Source organism: Strix uralensis, chromosome 22, assembly GCF_047716275.1.
Source record: "Strix uralensis isolate ZFMK-TIS-50842 chromosome 22, bStrUra1, whole genome shotgun sequence".
Lineage (NCBI taxonomy): Eukaryota > Metazoa > Chordata > Aves > Strigiformes > Strigidae > Strix > Strix uralensis.
The window spans coordinates 11436443-11452642 of NC_133993.1; the positions used below are offsets into that span (position 1 = coordinate 11436443).

Genomic DNA, 16200 nt, shown 5'->3' on the forward strand with positions numbered 1-16200 from the left:
AGAAGAGCAGGCTACTGCTGTAAAAGGCAGCCTGCTGCGAGCGCAGGACAGGGTGACCCCGGGTGCCACGTACAAAACGGTCCTTTTTGGGAAAGAGTCGCTGCCACAATCTGCACAAACCCCCCACCGCTGCCTGGCTGCGAGGTGCGCTCCGGCTCACAGCCCGCCCCGGCGCTGGCCGTGGAGAACACAGATACCGAGTGAAACTCAGGGCTCCTGGTCAACAACTGTCCCTGCAGCTGCTCCCCACGGGACCGTGAACTGCCCGGTTCTCCAGCGCGGGTACTCGGTGACTCTTGGGTTGGACTATCCACGTAACTACAGTCCAACAATCACTTCAGCTAATTATTAATACAAAAAATCTGAAGAGTGGGTTTTCTTTATCGCTGACTGCCAAAAAGCTTTCTAGTCTGTTTATTTAGGGTAGTGCTAACTGCCTAGTAAATTCTTCTGCAGAACTTGAGCACTGATGGGAGAAGCAGCGCAAAGTTTAGCAATAGGGCTGGCGGCCAGTGATCCTGGGAACAGCAGCGCCTCGCGCTAAAGAAGGACCTTGGACTCTGGGTGTTACTGTAGACAATTGCAGAAGCAGCACCCAGAACATTGAAGACACGACTGTTTGGTTAAATAAACTTCTTCACTAGTTCCTTAACCTTGCAGCAGCCTCTGCTCGAGCTTCAGGCATCCAGTTGTGGCCAGTTGTAACTGAGTGTGTCCAAAAGGAGCTTTCAGATGTCAGGGCCAGCTGGAACAGTTAATCATCAGGGTTAAAATTTCATTTACAGTGGGTTCTGTGTGACTCATACCCAACCCTCCACCTCTTATTTCCCTTTGCTTACAGAATAGTTACTTAGTCACAGGATACTTATGGAGATTATCAGGGTTCCTGAAAAACTGGAGCATGCTGGCAAGGAGCCCTTCCTCCCACACGGAAAATCCTGCTCATCCCAGGGATTCCTCTGCAGGGAACTCTGCGTATCTGCATGAACAGGCAGCAGAAGGCAGGAGCAGAAAGCTGTTTTTCTGGACGTTTCCCTCCTGAGCTCTGTTGGGAAATCACTTTTTTTGCCAGCTGAACCAGCGGCATCTCTGGAGTTCGCTGTGATTCCTGATTTGGAAAAAAAATAATTCACGTCTGCCTTATTGTGCCTCGCAAAAATACTTGAATTGTGTTAAACTGCTCTACAACTTGCTGTCGCTTGATTCCTTCAGAGACTTTGGGTTTTTTTAGTGGATCACGCAACGGAAAGTGTTTCTCATGAGGCTCATGAAACACGGTGCTTGTTTTCACTGTGAATCATGGGATTATTTTTTTCTTCCCCTATTTGGCTGTTGCTGACCACTGGACAGTTCTCTAATTCTTTTTTTAAACTGGGTTTATTAGGGGAAGTAGGCAAACAAGGCTAAGTTAACGTTCAGCTGGAGACAACAGGCACAGCTCGAGCTCAGCAGTAGTCACGTGGGGATGAACCAACTGCTGAAGTAAATAAACAGAAGTAGCTGAGGGAGGAAGTCTGAGCACAGCATCACACGGTTGAGGTTTGCTCTGGCTAAAGTGAACTTCAGTAATGAGATTTTATCGGAAGTGCTCCATGCTCCCAGGTGCTTCTCCGTGTCACCGCAGCTAGGGAGTTCATCCTGCTTTGGTTGCCCTTTCATTGCCCGTGGGGGCGGGATCAAGGTACCGGGAGAGTTCTCTGCTCCCCTGCAGAAACGTCAAACAGAATGGGGGGTTTGTGCCAAGAGACACGCTACATTATAATACCACTTCTTCTCTTTAAAGCTTTATATTTTTTGTAGTCAATACTCATACTTTTAATGGAGTTCTCGCTGATTCATGAACAACGGCTCTTCCCTCTCTTGCAGGATTGAGTTCCAGAACAAGTTCTACACTGGCACCGGGTTCAAGTTTCTCCCCTTCTCCTTCGATACCATCCGTGAGGGGAGGTTCGACGACTGACGACCCCTCCGCTCAGGCAGTGTTCAACCTCCTGTGTTTATGACTAGTCCTCTCCCCTGTGTCTGAGTTGCATGTGACCCTCCCATAGTGGAAATAACTTATTGCAGCACCCTCGAGTGTTACCGTGGCGTTTCAAAGCCGAGAGCTTTGACATTCTTGGGTAAGGAGTGACACTGGATCAAAGAAACTTTTTGTTCCTTAAGTTTACCACCGCAGATACTAAGTGCATGAAGTGTCTCGGGTTTGGTGTGTAATCGTGTATTCTCGTGTTGTGAATTCCCTGGCGGGCTTAGCGGGGCGCCGTGAGAGATGCGGCTGTGGCTGAGGGGGCACACGAGCACGTGGAGAAAAGGCGTAACAACTTCAGCTTGCACAGAGCTGCTCAGGGAGAGATTTTTTTTTTTTTTTTTTTAAAAGAAAGTTTTACATGTGGATCCTACATATGTCTGCCTCAAATTATGAGCAGTGGGCAGTTGACAATCCAGGGCGAGCAAGAAAGGCTGTTCCGTTCCTCCCTGGAGAAGAGACGCTCCTTTAACTGGGCACCTGCAGGCTCCTGTCCCCCGCAAAGCCCCGCGTCCCCCCGCCAGCCCCTTCCTCTCGTTTCTGGGGGCAGTGGTGGGGGCAGGGTTTGGCTGCCCAGCTGCGGCCTGGGGCGAGATGGAGGAGGGACGAGCCAGGGTGCAAACAGTCCTCTGGGGCAGTGGAACTTCTTGGGTTTCTTGTTTAAAAACGGAGCCCGGGGGCTGCAGAGCCCTCGAGGCGCAGCCTGACACTGCCCCCGTGGCCCTGGGGGCAGCTTTTGCGAAGGTGGAGGCACCTTCTGGGTGCTTGGGGCTAAGGAGCCCTTTAGGGGAGAGCAGAGGCCGAGTCTTGCCGAAATATTCCCGTGGCAGCGGAGTCCCGGCGGCGTTTCCCTGGGGTAGTTGTTGCTTTTTCTCCTGTGCAAGATGTGAATAATTTCTTGCCCTCAGCTGGATGTAGCTGTAGCAGCAGTGGGGGGGATGGGGGGGGTGTTAGTGCTGTGTAACTCGTGTTTAATTCTCACAGTGGGTCTGAAGTGTTTGTGTATAAACAGATTAGAACAATAACGGGAATGGAGGAGGAACTGCCCCGCGGAGCAGTGCGGGGGCAGCCCCGGGGAGGGCTGAGTCTCCAGGTGCCCTTGGCTCTGTTCACAAGGGGGGTGGCACTAAAGATGGAATCGGGGCCTGTCTGGGGGGAGCAGGGACTCCGCTCCCCCTGCCCGGGGAGCGCCTTGCAGACAGTCGCTGTATAAATTAAACCAACTGCACCACGAGCGCCGTGGCCCCTTTTCTGCTTCCCCCGCGCTCTGAAGGGGGCTCTGGGGCGGCCCCTCGGCCCTGTCCGAGCCCCGAAACCTGCCGGGGGGGGGCAGCTGGGACCTGCCGCTTCCCTGCCCCTTCCCTGCCCCGGGCTCCTGTCACCCCGACGCCGGTACGAGGGGGTTTGTAAAACGGGACCGGCAGGACCGTGCCGGGGCTGAAACGTCTCCGCTGTGTCCTGAGCGCAGCCCGGCCGGAGCCTGCAGCCCCCCCGATGAGCCCCTCGGCGGAGGGGAGGCAGGAGAACAGCCCTGGGGGACGCCGGGGCTGGGGGTCCCTCCGGCGGGGCTGCGCCCTGTTCCCACCCCCCCCCGCAGGGCCGGGTTTGTTCAGGCCTTTCCTGCGGGGGCTGGAGCTGCCTCCGGGGGTTTGTCCACGGGGGGGGGGGGGGGGGTTGGTTGGCGATTGTTTCTGAGGTTGTTTCCCGTCTCCCCGGGACTCCGGGAGGGCGAGGAGCGGCTCTGTGCTGCCCCGGGGCCTCCCGCGCCCCGCAGTGGTCAGCCGGGCCCCCCCGCCGGTGCCAGCCGTGCCCGGGGGCTGCTCCCCCCTTTCACCCCCTCCCCTCTCACAGCGCTCCCGGCCGCAATCACAATATTTCTGCCCGTTTCCATGGTTCGGCTCGGCCGGGTCACGGCTCGGGGCCGAGCGGGCAGGGCAGGAGCCCCGGGCCCCCCCGGGGAGGTTGGGGGGGGCCCGGCCCCGCTGCGGAGCAGCCCCGGCTCGCCCTTCCCCCCGGGGCAGGACCGTCCCCCCCGCGCCGGGCTCGGGCCCGGGAAGGGCCCGCGAAGCCCCTCCTGGACACCCTGAACCCCCGTTCACGCCTGTGCCCCCCCTCCCACAGCTCTGCCCTGCCCGTACCCCACCCGCCGTCGGTGAGGGGGGGCGGGCGCAGGGCCCGTCTGCCGGGACAGCGCGGGGGGCGCACACCGAGGGCCGCGCAGTGGGGCGGGGGCGCAGCCCCCCCCCTCCCCGGGGCGAGGGGGCGGCCGGAGCGGGGCCCGGACGGCCGCGGGGGGCAGCCAGGCCTCTCCCCCGGTACCGGCCCCGGCCCCGCCGCCCGGTCTCGCAGCGCCCTCTCCAGGCGCGGGGGCTGCGGGGCCCCGGCAGCGGGTCTCGGTCGATCTCGGGAGCCCGGAACCGGGCAGCGCCGCCCCCCCATGGGCGGACGGATGCTCCGGCCCCGCCGCGTCCCGGTTGGCCCCGAGTGGAAAACCGAGACCCGAAAACGGCCCAGAGCCACCGGTGCCAGCCCCGGCGCTGCCCGGTCCCTGCGGCTCCGCTCCCCGGGGGGGGGGAGCCGCAGCCCCGGCGCTGCCCGGGCACCCGGAGCGGGCGGGGAAGGGACCGCCCCGGCCCGTCCCGCCGGCGGGAGCGGCCGCGCTCGTCCCCGCCCAGCGCCGGGCCGGGAGCGGCGATGGCGGCGCGCTGGGGGCTGGTGCTGGCGCTGCTGCTGCCGGTGCTGCCGCCGCTGCGGGGGGCGGCGGGGGGCGCGCGGCAGGAGGCGGCGGTGCGGGCGCTGGCGCGGCGGCTGCTGGGCCCGAGCGCCGCCGCCGTGGCGCTGTCGGTGGAGGCGGCGCTGGCGCCGGGCGGCCCCGACACGTACCGGCTGCACTCGCCGCCCGGCGCCGCCGTGGCCGTGGCCGTGACGGGCTCCAGCGGCGTGGCGGCGGCCGCCGGGCTCTACCGGTACCTGCGCGACTTCTGCGGCTGCCACCTCTCGTGGTCCGGGGCGCAGCTCCGCCTGCCCGACCCGCTGCCGCGACTGCCGGCGGAGATCCGCGCCTCGGCCCCCGGCAGGTACCGGCGCCGCGGGGGGGCGGGCGGGGGCGCCGGGCGCGGGGCCGGGAGCGGCTCACGCCTCGTTACCCCGGGACAAGGCGCCCTTATGTAACGGGAATGGGAACGGGAGCAGGAGCTGCAACGGGAGTGGGAGCAGAGATGGGAGTGGTAATGGGAACGGGAATGGGAATGGAAACGGGAACGGAAACAGGAACGGGAACGGGAATGGGAGCGAGAGCAGGAATGGGAACAGGAGCAGAAACAGGAACGGGAACGGGGGGCCCAGCCCGCAGCCTCCCGCCCGCTCCCCCTCCCAGGTACCGCTACTACCAGAACACCTGCACCCAGAGCTACTCCTACGCCTGGTGGGACTGGGAGCGCTGGGAGCGGGAGATCGACTGGATGGCGCTCAGCGGCATCAACCTGGCGCTGGCCTTCGTGGGGCAGGAGGCGACCTGGCAGCGGGTTGAGTATCGGGGCCCGCGGGACCGGGCAGGGCAGGGGGGCGGCCGCGGGGCCAGCTGAGCCCCCACCGCCCCGCGCAGGTGTACCGGTCGCTGGGCCTGAACCAGTCGGAGATCGACGCGCACTTCACGGGGCCGGCGTTCCTGGCCTGGAACCGCATGGGGAACCTCCACGGCTGGGCGGGGCCGCTGCCGCCGGCCTGGCACCTCAAACAGCTCTACCTGCAGGTACCGGGGGCCCCGGGGCTGCCCGCCCCGTGCCACCCCCTGCCCTGGCCCTCCAGACCGAGGCCACGCTCGGAGAGCCTTGGGGGCCGCTGCTCCCTTCCCCGAGCTCCAGCAGCGCGCAGGGGCCCCTCGCAGGGAGGTGGGGGCTCCTCTCCCCCAGCTCCCTCCCTCCTTCTCTCTCCCAGTACCGGATCGTGGAGAGGATGCGCTCGCTGGGGATGGTCACGGTGCTGCCGGCCTTCGCGGGCCACGTGCCCCAGGGGCTCCTTCGGTAGGTGCAGCCCCACGTGCTCACAGACCCCCAGGGCCGACCAGCCCTGGCCGCAGCCCCCTCCCCAGGGTCTCAGCCCTGGGCCCTTCCCGGGGTCCCACCTCCAGCCTGCGCCAACTGCTCGGGGCGCTCCTGGGGTTCCCGGCCCTCCTGTGCCCGTGCCGGCGTCCCCGGGAGGCTGCCCCGTCCCCGCAGCCGCGCAGTTCCAGCTCCCGACCCCCATCTCTGCCCTCCGGTGCAGGGTCTTCCCGCACATCAATGCCACTCGCCTTGGGGGCTGGAGCCACTTCGACTGCACCTACTCGTGTACCTACCTGCTGGACCCGGGAGACCCCATGTTCCAGGTGATCGGGACCCTCTTCCTGAAGGAGCTGATCAAGGAGTTCGGCACAGACCACGTCTATAGCGCCGACACCTTCAACGAGATGACCCCCCTGTCCTCTGACCCTGCCTATCTCTCGGGGGTCAGCAACGCCGTCTTCAGGTCGATGACAGGAGGTGGGTCAGCATGGGGCCCTCGGTGGCCGTAGCTGGGACGGGGGGGCGGTGGCTGGGGGCCCTGTGCCAGCGCTGAGCACCTGCTGGTGCCAGGCCCTCAAAGCCCCCTCTGAGAGGGGTGGTTGGTGGCCCTGGGGCCCGGCAGGACGGCCCCTGCCTGGAGGGGACCTCACCCCCTGCCCCTCTGTCCCCAGCCGACCCCGAGGCGCTGTGGCTGATGCAGGGCTGGCTCTTCCAGCACCAGCCGGACTTCTGGCAGCCGGTGCAGGTGCGGGCCCTGCTGCGCGGCGTGCCCCTCGGCAGGATGATCGTTCTCGACCTCTTTGCTGAGTCCAAGCCCGTCTACCAGTGGACGGAGTCCTTCTACGGGCAGCCCTTTATCTGGTGCATGCTGCACAACTTCGGGGGCAATCACGGCCTCTTCGGCACCGTGGAGGCCATCAACCACGGCCCCTTCGCGGCTCGCCGCTTCCCCAACTCCACCATGGTGGGCACGGGGCTGGTGCCCGAGGGCATCGAGCAGAACGACATGGTGTACGAGCTGATGAACGAGCTGGGCTGGCGCCACGAGCCCCTCGACCTCCCCGGCTGGGTGACCCGCTACGCCGAGCGCCGCTACGGCGCCCCGAATGCCGCCGCTGCCAGCGCCTGGCGGCTGCTCCTCCGCAGTGTCTACAACTGCACCGGCGTCTGCGTCAGCCACAACCACAGCCCGCTGGTGCGCCGGCCCTCGCTGCACATGGACACGGAGCTGTGGTACAACGCCAGCGACGTCTACGAGGCCTGGCGGCTGCTGCTGAGCGCCGGCGCCACACTGGGCTCCAGCCCCACCTTCCGCTACGACCTGGTGGACGTCACGCGGCAAGCGGCTCAGCAGCTGGTGAGCGACTACTACCTGAGCATCCGCCGGGCCTTCCAGGGCCACGCGCTGCTGGAGCTGCTGACAGCCGGCGGCGTGCTGGTCTACGACCTGCTGCCGGAGCTGGACAGGCTCCTCTCCAGCCACAGCCTCTTCCTGCTGGGCCGCTGGCTGGAGAGCGCCCGCGCCGTGGCCACCAGCGACCAGGAGGCCGAGCAGTACGAGCTGAATGCCCGGAACCAGGTGACACTCTGGGGGCCCAGCGGGAACATCCTGGACTACGCCAACAAGCAGCTGGGGGGGCTGGTGCTGGACTACTACAGCGTGCGCTGGAGTCTCTTTGTCTCCGCGCTGGTGCAGAGCCTCAACTCAGGCAGCCCCTTCCACCAGGACCAGTTCAACCAGGCCGTCTTCCAGGTGGAGAGAGGCTTTGTCTACAACAAGAAGCGCTACCCGGCCGTGCCGGCTGGGGACACGCTGGAGATCTCGAGGAAGCTGTTCCTCAAGTACTACCCCAGCGCCCTGCAGCGCCGCCTGGCTGCGCGGGCGTGACTTCGGGCTGTGCCACCGGAGCCTCCCCCGGGAGGGAGGGCAGAGACCCCACGCCCTCCTGCCTCCAGGCTCCACCACTCCAGGCCTGGCGCCGCGTCCTGGCCATGGTGGAATGAAGGCGCAGAGCCCAGGTGGCCCCCAGCCAGCCCGGACTCGCGGTTCCCCGGCATGGGCAGGACGTGCCCCGAGGCAGGGCTGGCAGCTGGATGGGGGGCGGGGGGGGGCAGGCTCTGCCCCGGGGCCCCGTCCTGTGCCGAGCTCTGTGCTCGGGCTGTCCTGAGCCTGTTCCTGGGAAAGCTGGGCTGCCCCAGGCCCGGAGGCGAGGGCTCTGCTGCCCCAGTGCTCCCAGCTGGAAGCTCAGTGGGAGCTGGGACCGTGCAGGGGGATGGGGCAGGTGTGTCCCTGCCAGGGCCCCTGACTGGCTGGTGGGGGCGGAGAAGCGGCGGGGGGGGGGGGTGGCAGTGGTGAGGGGGACAGAGCATCCCCTGCCCCAGGGGAAGCGGGGAACCAGCCTCACCCCTGTTGTGGTCCTGGGGCTCCCTGTGCCGGGCGCTCCCTGCCCCATGGACCCCGGCAGGGACCCGCCACTGCACGGCTCCGGCCACGCTTGGTGCCTTTTGTACCGAAAGAGACTTGGCGGAGCGTTGGGCAGCGTCGCTGGGGCCGCGCTCCCTGGGACGGGGTTTTCTAGGCGTTTCCCCCCAGCTGGGGCTCGGGCAGAGCCCGGCTGGGTGCTGCCAGCCTGCAGAGCCATTAAAGGCCGGGCCGCTGAGCGTTCTTTTCTCCCACGTGTGTCTGTCCCCTCTCCCCAGCGCAGGACTTGTGCAAAATGGGGGGCAGGGGAGCGGCACTTGGCCCCCGAGCTGGCACAGCAGGAACAACGCCGCCAGCCGCGTGCCAGGGTGCCTGACACGGCGCGGCTGGTGCTGGCCCCGGCTGGTGCCAACCCCCGGGGCTGCGGCTCCCCTTGTGCCCCGGAGCCTCCCCCCGCGGGGGGGTCCTGGCTCCGCGGGGTCTTTATCACGGCAGCTGCGCGAGCATCAAAGGCGCAGGGAGCTCCGAGCGTGGGCGGGAGGCGGGTGGAGGGGCCTTGAGATAAGGCGGCAGACACAACACCCGGGGCGGGGGGCGGGGGTCCCCCCTCCCAGCCCTCTTAAACAGCGCGGCCGCCTCGGCCGGCACCGCCTGCCCATGGAGAGAACCACGGTGCTGATCACGGGCTGCTCCTCGGGCATTGGCCTGGGGCTGGCCGTGCGCCTGGCAGCCGATGCCGCTCGCAGGTTCAAAGGTAACGGGGCGACGCGGCGCTGGGGGGGGCAGCACCCCCGGGGGTCTCGCCCGGCCAGGCTGGCGCGGGGGGGCGGGCTGGGGCCGACAGCGCTGCCCGCGCCGTGCTCTCTCCCACAGTGTTCGCCACCATGCGCGACCTGGCCAAGGGCGAGCGGCTGCTGGAGCGCCTCGGCGGCCGCTGCCCCGACACGCTGGAGGTGCTGCAGCTCGACGTCACCGACCCGCGCTCGCTGGCCGCTGCTGCGCAGCGGGTGCAGGGGCAGCGGCTGGACGTGCTGGGTACGGCTCTGCCCAGTGCCCCCGGGGTGGCTGGGGGGGGACGTCTGCGGGGTCGCCGACCCTCCCCAGGGCCCCGGGAGCAGATGCCAAATCCTGGGAGGTGCCGGCGGTCCTGGGGCTGGGACGGGACGCATTCAGCGGGGCAGGGGTGCAGGAGCTGGGTTTGGGGGTGCCGAGGGTCGCTGGCCCATCAGCAGGGAAGGGGCCCCCCCGTTCCTGTCTTGCGGCACCTCAACAGTGCCAGGGAGCACGAGGGGCCGCGGTGCCGCTCACGGGCTGTGCCCAGCAGTCTGCAACGCGGGGGTGGGACTGATGGGCCCCCTGGAGACCTGCTCCGACCAGGCCATGAAGAGCCTCTTCGACGTGAACCTCTTTGGGGCCGTCCGCACCATCCAGGCCTTCCTGCCCGCCATGAAGCGCCGCAGGGCCGGGCGGATCATCGTCTCCGGCAGCATCGGGGGGCTGCAAGGTGGGTCCGGGCCGTGCCGCGGCGGGACCCCCGGCACCCTGTGGCACGGGGAAGGGACCCGGCGCTGAGGGTGCGGCTCTGCCCCAGGGCTGCCCTTCAACTCCGTGTACTGCGCCAGCAAGTTCGCGGTGGAAGGGCTGTGCGAGAGCCTGGCCATCGTCCTGCGGCCCTTCAACATCCAGTGAGTGCCGCCGCGCCGCGGGGCTGCGCCTCTGCCCGCCAGGACCGGGCTGGAGGGACGCGGGACGAGGGGTACCCGGCGGCTCAGGGCTGTCACCCCGCTCCCTCCCGCAGCCTGACGCTGGTGGAGTGCGGACCCGTCAACACCAGCTTCCTGGCCAACCTGCAGCGCCCGGACCCCGAGGGCAGCGAGCTGCAGGGGCTGGACGCCGAGACGCGGGGCCTCTACCGCCGGTACCTGCGGCACTGCCAGAGCCTCTTCTGCGACGCGGCCCAGGAGGTGGACGAGGTCCTGCAGGTCAGTGCCCGCGGGACGGGGGTGGCCGCGGGGCGCTGCCGGGCCGTGTCTGACCCCTCTGCGGTGCCAGGTGTTCCTGGAGGCCATCGGCACCCCCTGCCCGCCGCTGCGCTGCGTCACCACCCAGCGCTTCGCCCCGCTCTGGCGCCTGAGGCTGGCCAGCCCCGACGGCTCCGCGTACGTGGGCGCGATGCACGACTTCGTGTTCGGCCGCGGCGAGGCCGGCGGGGACCGGCCCTGAGCGGAGCCGGCGGGGCAGCCGCGTCCGTCCCGGCGGGGGGGCTCGGGCCCGCCGTGTCGCCAATAAAGCCCTTTGCAGCCGCCCGGCTCCCGGCTCCGTCCCTCTCGCTGAGCACCCTGGGGGTCCCCCCGCCTCCGCCCCGGGCTCCCGCGGGGTAGCGGGGGGGGGGGGGGGGGTGTGTCCTCGGGATCCGGCCGCGCTTCCGCGGGGCTGGCGGGCACCGCGACGGGGCCGTCCGTGCCCGGGGCGGCGGGGCGGGTCTGTCCGTCTCCTCCCTCCGCGGGCGGAGCCGGGTCCCGACGCTCCGCCCGCACCGGGGCACCCCGCGACCTCCCTCCCCCCGCTGCCGGGCGCCGCGGCCGGGCGTTCCGGGGGGGTTCCGGGGGGTTCCGGGGGCTCCCGGGGGTTCCCGGCGGGGCCATGCCGCCCTTCGCCTCGGGGCTGCTGGTGCTGACGGCGCCGCTGGGCGCGTTGCCGCGGCGGGCGGCGGCGGCGGTGGCGGCGGCGGCGGGGGTGGTGGCGGGGCCGCTCTACGTGCACCTGCAGCCGGGGCTGTCGCTGGCCGCCCCCCAGCCGCGCCCCGCCGCGCCCCCCGCCTGCCCCGCGCTGCTCCGCGCCTTGGCCGCGCTCTACGCGGCGGCGGCGGCCGAGCGGGGCCTGGACCTGCGCGTCCTGCTGGCCCCCGGCCGCCGCCTGGCCCGCCCGCCCCGCGTCCTGCTCGCCGCCGCTGCCGAGGCGCCGGGGCCGCCGGGGCCGGTGCAGCTCGGCCTGCAGCGCCTGGCCGCCGCCGCCTACGGCTGCCCCCCGCGCCTGCCCGCGCTGCTGCTGGGCGGCCCCGCGGAGCCCGGGGGGGGCCCCGAGGAGGAGGACGAGGACGACCCCGAGGGCGGCCCCGGCGCGGCGCTTCCCGACTTCTCCGACGTGGCGGTCGGCGGCACCTTCGACCGCCTCCACGGCGCCCACCGCCTCCTGCTCAGCGCCTGCTGCCTCCTGGCCCGGCGGCGGCTCCTGGCCGGGGTGGCCGACGGCGACCTGCTCCGCCGTGAGTCCCGGGGGCCGGCCGGCACCGTGCGGGGACCGGGCGGGGGGTGAAGGGGGGGAGACGGGGGCGGCCGGTCCGCGGCCGAGGGCTCAGCCCGGGGCTGGCCGGGACAGGGCGGTGAGAGGGGCCGGGGCTGCGGCCTGGGGGTCCCGTGGGGTCCCGGCAGCCGTGCTCCTGCAGCGCCCGGGCAGGGGGACGGTGGGGACCCGCCGGTGCCCGCGAGCGAGGCACAGAGTGAGGGTGCAGCGGAGGCGAGGGGGGCCGGAGGAGGCAGCCTCCCACAGCCACCGACGGGTTTTGTCTCTGTCTCCCCGTCTTGCCACCGCTCCGGGAGCTGCCCGTTGTTAAACCGCCCCTCTCGCTCTTCTCCTCCCTCCTGGCGCCCAGCAGACAAGGTCCTGATGGAGCTGATCGAGCCCTACGAGCTGCGAGCGGCAAAGCTGCGCGAGTTCCTGGAGGACGTGAAGCCCTCGCTGCGTTACGACATCGTGCCTCTGGCTGACCCCTACGGCCCCTCGGTCACGGACCCCGACCTGCAGTGCCTGGTGGTCAGTGAGGAGACCCGCAGGGGAGGGGAGGCCGTCAACAAGAAGAGACGTGAAAATGTAATGTGGACGCAGGAGCCTGCCCTCCCCCTCCCGCCCCTGCCCGCCGCTGGCTCTGGGCAAACCGGGTCTCGGGGAGCAGCTGCCGCCCAGGCTCGAGGGCAGGACGCCAGCGCAGGCGTCTGCCGACTCCCCGCAGACGGGCGCTTCATGCTGAGCTGCAGCCGAGGGTCGGGGTCAGGCGGGCGGCTCTGGGCTCCCTTCCCCTCTCTGCTGATGGCCCTCGGGGCTCTCTTCTCTCGGCAGGGGCTCCCCGAGCTGGCTCTACATGAGATCCTGTTGATGAAGGACCCCGACCACCATCAGAACGAGGAGGAGAAGATCAGCTCCTCCAGCCTCCGGCAGAGGCTGCTGGGGACGCTGCTGCGGCCCCCGCGGGTGAGGGGGGTGACTGGAGAGCCACGGGCTGCGAGGGGAGCGGCGTGTCTGGGAGGGGTGCAGGGGGACAAGTTTCAGGGGACCACCTGCCTGCTGCCTGCACTGGCCCCCGGCGGGAGCAGGCCCCTGCTCTGCAGGGCCAGGCCCTTTCTCACCTGCCTCCGGGCGGGTGGTCGGGATCCTTCTCCAGCAGAGCCCGCGTCCTCCGTCTGCTGGCAACAGCTTTCCTTCTGCCCTTAGCCAGACCCTGCCTTGCCTTCGCGCCCGTACGTGATCGGCCTGACTGGAGGAACCGGGAGTGGGAAAACCTCCATTGCCAAACTCCTGGGGCACCTGGGAGCCTTCCTCATCGACGCTGACAAGCTGGGCCATGCCGTCTATGTCCCTGGTGGCCCTGCCTACGAGCAGGTGGTGGCCACCTTTGGGGCAGGTAGAGCCACCGAAGGCTGCGGGGAAGACTGGGAAGAGGAAGAGGCGGGAGGGGTGTGCCATCATCCCAGTGTCCCAGGGAGCCATCTGGGCCTGCGCTCCCCTCCCTCCCGTGGGTTTTGGGCCCCGCAGCGCCCAGATGGGGCTCTGTGGTTGATTCAGTGGCGGTTGGGCCTGGGCGTGACAAACCGCCGCTTCCCCTGTCCTGCGTGTCCCGTGTCAGAGCCGCTGTAAATTGGCCGGTGTGGAAGGCCAAACCGGGCTGCCCTTTGTCTAGGAAAAGCTCTTCCCTGTCCCTTCTGGAGCAAGGAGAAGAGCTGCCAGGTCAGGTCCTGCAGCTCCTTTCTGGGTCCCTTCAAGAGCACCGTGCTGAAATCCTGCCACTCTGGCCTCGGCTTGCCGCAGGGGGTGAGTTGGGTTCATTCCTCCCGAGCCTGTTCTGCTTCTGTCTTGCAGAAATCTTGAATGAAGATGGGACAATTAACAGGAAAGTCCTTGGGGCCAAAGTGTTTGGAAACCAGGTAAGAGCAGCACAGAGACTGTCAATATTTAACCTCGTGAGCGGGAGCCCTCCATCTGTGCTGAGGCCTTTGAGCTGATGACGCCTTCCTGACCGTCCGTTCTGGCAGTGGCGTACCGACAGGGCAGGACGCAGCGATCCCGTCTCTGTAGCCGAGTCAGCGGCTGTGCTGGCCACGCTCCTCTCGCCCCAGCAGCTGCTGCTGCCTCCCCATCCCTGTCCCCGTCCCCTCTGTCCCGCGCTTGTCCTTCACCCAGCGCAGAGCCGCAGCCCCGATGTACGTGGAGCCGGTGCTCTCTGACCCTGGCGCGGTTTGGGCTTGTACCCAGCCGGGCTCGGTGACGCGGCAGCCGAACCTGACCCTGTGTGCCCGGCTTTGTTGGCCGGGCCAGCGCTCGGAGCTGCTGCAGGCTGACCCAGGCCCCATGTGAAGGCAGCTCGAGGGGTTCCGCGGGTCTCGCGTGGGTGCTGCTGCGTGGGGAGCTCGTGTGCTGCAGGCGCGTCTTTGCAAACTGCCTCTTGCAGCAGAGACAGAGGTTGTGCTGTGCCTGGCCAAGGAAGGAAAATAACAGGGAAAAAAGAGCCTTGACGCCGGTAGCAGGCGTGGGAGCCCCTGGCCAGCGTGGAAGATTTCCTTTCCTTTCCTTCGCTTAGCGAGCCAGCGATGGGCTGGGCCCGTGCCCCGTGCTGGGTGCCCTCTGTGACTGCTGCTGCCACCAGCCATCCCCTTGTTTGGCTGCCCCGGGGTTCTGAGGGCAAGTAGCCAAATCCTGTCACGGTCCCTCCTAGGAGCGGCTGAAGAGTCTCACGGACATTGTGTGGCCCGAGATGGCCCGGATGGTCAAGGAGCAGATCGGGGAGGCGGGTGCCCAAGGTAACTGGGGTGGCTCCCCTGGCAGCGCAGAGGTGGGAGTTGGGAGCCTGGTCTTGTGCAGCACACCAGGACCCAGGGCCCCTGGGAAGCTGCTGCTCTTGGCAGCACCGTGAGTATTTTCCACGCTCAGACCCCCCCCTTCTCTGCTGGGCGTTTTCACTAGCATGTCTCTGAGCAAACTCCTCCACTCAGCTGGGCCGGCAGCTGGGACAGGTTGACCTCAGGCGCGGAGGGAGGGTGGAGGCTGCATTCTCTTTCCCACGTGACTTCAAGTTCACTTTTGGTGTATGCTCCAGCAGTGAGCCTGGTGTTTATTCCTCCCGGGAGCAAAATTTTTCCAGCTGTTGGGAGACGCTGTTGGTGGCTCGATAGGCATTTGGCTGAAGGCAGTGGCTTGCCATGCCCAGCAGACCTGCTGTCCCGGGTGTGCCCTTTAAGCAAACCCAGCCCCTGCCTGCTGCTCTCTCGTCCATGTTGGGTTCTCTGGCTCAGCAGTAAAGCGTCTGTGCTGCCAGTCTGCACGAAGGTGTAACTCCACGAGAGTGCACGGCCGGGCTGGGTTGGACCCCGAGGAGCTGTCGCGCTGTCTGGCGATTGCCAGGGGGTGAGGAATGGCCGTGTCCCCTAGGAAAAGCCGTGTGCGTGCTGGACGCTGCCGTGCTGCTGGAGGCTGGCTGGCAGGACATGGTCCATGAGGTGTGGACGGCCGTCATCCCCGAGGAGGAGGTGGGCGATGCCCCTCGGCCCGGCGCTTGCTGCGGGGGCTGGGTCTCAGCTCCCCCCCCAGCGCCTGAGGGTCCCCTCTCGTCCTGCCAGGCCGTGCAGCGCGTCGTGGCCAGGGACGGGCTGAGCGAGGAGGCTGCTTGCAGCCGGCTGCGGAGCCAGATGACCAACAGCCAAAGGGTGCAGCAGTCGCAGGTGGTGCTGTGCACGCTCTGGGAGCCGGACGTCACCCGCAGGCAGGTGAGCCCCGGGCTGGCCACAGCGCTGGCGACTGTCTCGGGTGGCCAAGGGGAGGCGGGCGACCGCGATGGTCGGCATCGAGGCTGCCCCTGGGCACAGCCATGAGGGCTGGATCCGGGGGCGTCAGTGCAGCAGGGAGGGGACAGGAAACGTGGGACCCCGGTGTGGCGCTCATGCCCGTGCCGTGGTGCCGCTCGCCTTGTCCCTGGCCTGGCCGCGGGCTCTGAGGTGCCGCCCCGCGTGGGTTCTCTGGCAGGTGGAGAAGGCCTGGGACCTCCTGCAGCAGCGCCTGAGCCAGAAGTGCAGCCTGTGAGGGGGTCGCGCTCCCCTTCACCGTCACGGCCCGACCCCACGGATCCCACACGGGCGGGGCGGGAGGCGAGGAGCCGTGTCCTGGCATCATGTGCCGTCGGCCGGGCCGGGGGGGCGGGGCGCAGCGCAGAGGCTGAAGCCCCCCACCACGTCCAGCCCTGCGGAGGGGCTGCGGGGGTCCCACTGTCCCCTGGCAAGAGGGGGGACACTGCAGCGGCTCCCCGGGCCGGGCCTGCGCTGGTGCCAGGGTCTCCCTGGGTGACAGTAAAGAGGCTTCTCCCTCTGTGCGTGTCCGAGTGCTGGGACTGTCCCCTGTGCCCCCAGCCTGTCCCCGCAGGGGGCTGAACCCCCCCCAGCCACTGG

General features: G+C 68.0%; 4 protein-coding genes across 14 annotated transcripts in view; all 4 read left to right on the forward strand.

The window, feature by feature from the left end:
* The window catches only part of ATP6V0A1 (ATPase H+ transporting V0 subunit a1), a 28936-nt gene extending 25676 nt beyond the window's left edge, over nucleotides 1–3260 (forward strand). For all 7 annotated transcript variants that reach the window (XM_074891946.1, XM_074891947.1, XM_074891949.1 and 4 more), the window contains one exon: nucleotides 1867–3260. In XM_074891946.1, coding sequence (XP_074748047.1) covers nucleotides 1867–1960 — 94 coding nt within the window. In that variant the 3' untranslated portion in view covers nucleotides 1961–3260. The remainder of the gene's footprint in view (nucleotides 1–1866) is intronic.
* A 1445-nt stretch (nucleotides 3261–4705) lies between these two features.
* NAGLU (N-acetyl-alpha-glucosaminidase) lies at nucleotides 4706–8430 on the forward strand. Its single transcript, XM_074891953.1, has 6 exons — nucleotides 4706–5103; nucleotides 5403–5550; nucleotides 5631–5777; nucleotides 5963–6048; nucleotides 6290–6546; nucleotides 6741–8430. The coding sequence occupies exons 1-6, from the start codon at nucleotides 4721–4723 to the stop codon at nucleotides 7955–7957; spliced, it is 2238 nt and encodes a 745-aa protein (XP_074748054.1). The 5' UTR covers nucleotides 4706–4720; the 3' UTR covers nucleotides 7958–8430.
* A 141-nt stretch (nucleotides 8431–8571) lies between these two features.
* HSD17B1 (hydroxysteroid 17-beta dehydrogenase 1) lies at nucleotides 8572–10952 on the forward strand. Of its 5 annotated transcripts, XM_074891959.1 has the most exons (6): nucleotides 8572–9245; nucleotides 9365–9526; nucleotides 9816–9995; nucleotides 10083–10176; nucleotides 10290–10473; nucleotides 10544–10794. In XM_074891959.1, exons 1-6 carry the CDS (start codon nucleotides 9149–9151, stop codon nucleotides 10712–10714), a joined length of 888 nt encoding a protein of 295 aa, XP_074748060.1. In that variant the 5' UTR covers nucleotides 8572–9148; the 3' UTR covers nucleotides 10715–10794. The 5 variants fall into 5 exon arrangements, with proteins under 5 accessions (XP_074748060.1, XP_074748059.1, XP_074748055.1 ...); XM_074891958.1 differs by having other exon boundaries at nucleotides 10290–10952; XM_074891954.1 differs by having other exon boundaries at nucleotides 9365–10176; nucleotides 10544–10952.
* Nucleotides 10953–11105: 153 nt separating this feature from the next.
* COASY (Coenzyme A synthase) lies at nucleotides 11106–16120 on the forward strand. Its single transcript, XM_074892309.1, has 9 exons — nucleotides 11106–11756; nucleotides 12147–12361; nucleotides 12608–12739; nucleotides 12980–13169; nucleotides 13625–13689; nucleotides 14478–14562; nucleotides 15191–15288; nucleotides 15379–15525; nucleotides 15782–16120. Exons 1-9 carry the CDS (start codon nucleotides 11135–11137, stop codon nucleotides 15836–15838), a joined length of 1611 nt encoding a protein of 536 aa, XP_074748410.1. The 5' UTR covers nucleotides 11106–11134; the 3' UTR covers nucleotides 15839–16120.
* Nucleotides 16121–16200: the final 80 nt, after the last annotated feature.

Excerpts from the sequence above, each read along its gene's own strand:
- NAGLU (XM_074891953.1), top strand. The coding sequence starts at position 4,721 with ATGGCGGCGCGCTGGGGGCTGGTGCTGGCGCTGCTGCTGCCGGTGCTG. Across the intron at positions 5,551-5,630 it reads AGGAGGCGACCTGGCAGCGG|GTGTACCGGTCGCTGGGCCT; the intron begins GTTGAGTATCGG and ends CGCCCCGCGCAG. Across the intron at positions 6,547-6,740 it reads CTTCAGGTCGATGACAGGAG|CCGACCCCGAGGCGCTGTGG; the intron begins GTGGGTCAGCAT and ends CTCTGTCCCCAG.
- HSD17B1 (XM_074891954.1), top strand. The coding sequence starts at position 9,149 with ATGGAGAGAACCACGGTGCTGATCACGGGCTGCTCCTCGGGCATTGGC. Across the intron at positions 10,177-10,289 it reads CTGCGGCCCTTCAACATCCA|CCTGACGCTGGTGGAGTGCG; the intron begins GTGAGTGCCGCC and ends TCCCTCCCGCAG. Across the intron at positions 10,474-10,543 it reads AGGTGGACGAGGTCCTGCAG|GTGTTCCTGGAGGCCATCGG; the intron begins GTCAGTGCCCGC and ends CTGCGGTGCCAG.
- COASY (XM_074892309.1), top strand. The coding sequence starts at position 11,135 with ATGCCGCCCTTCGCCTCGGGGCTGCTGGTGCTGACGGCGCCGCTGGGC. Across the intron at positions 12,362-12,607 it reads ACAAGAAGAGACGTGAAAAT|GGGCTCCCCGAGCTGGCTCT; the intron begins GTAATGTGGACG and ends TTCTCTCGGCAG. Across the intron at positions 15,289-15,378 it reads CCGTCATCCCCGAGGAGGAG|GCCGTGCAGCGCGTCGTGGC; the intron begins GTGGGCGATGCC and ends TCGTCCTGCCAG.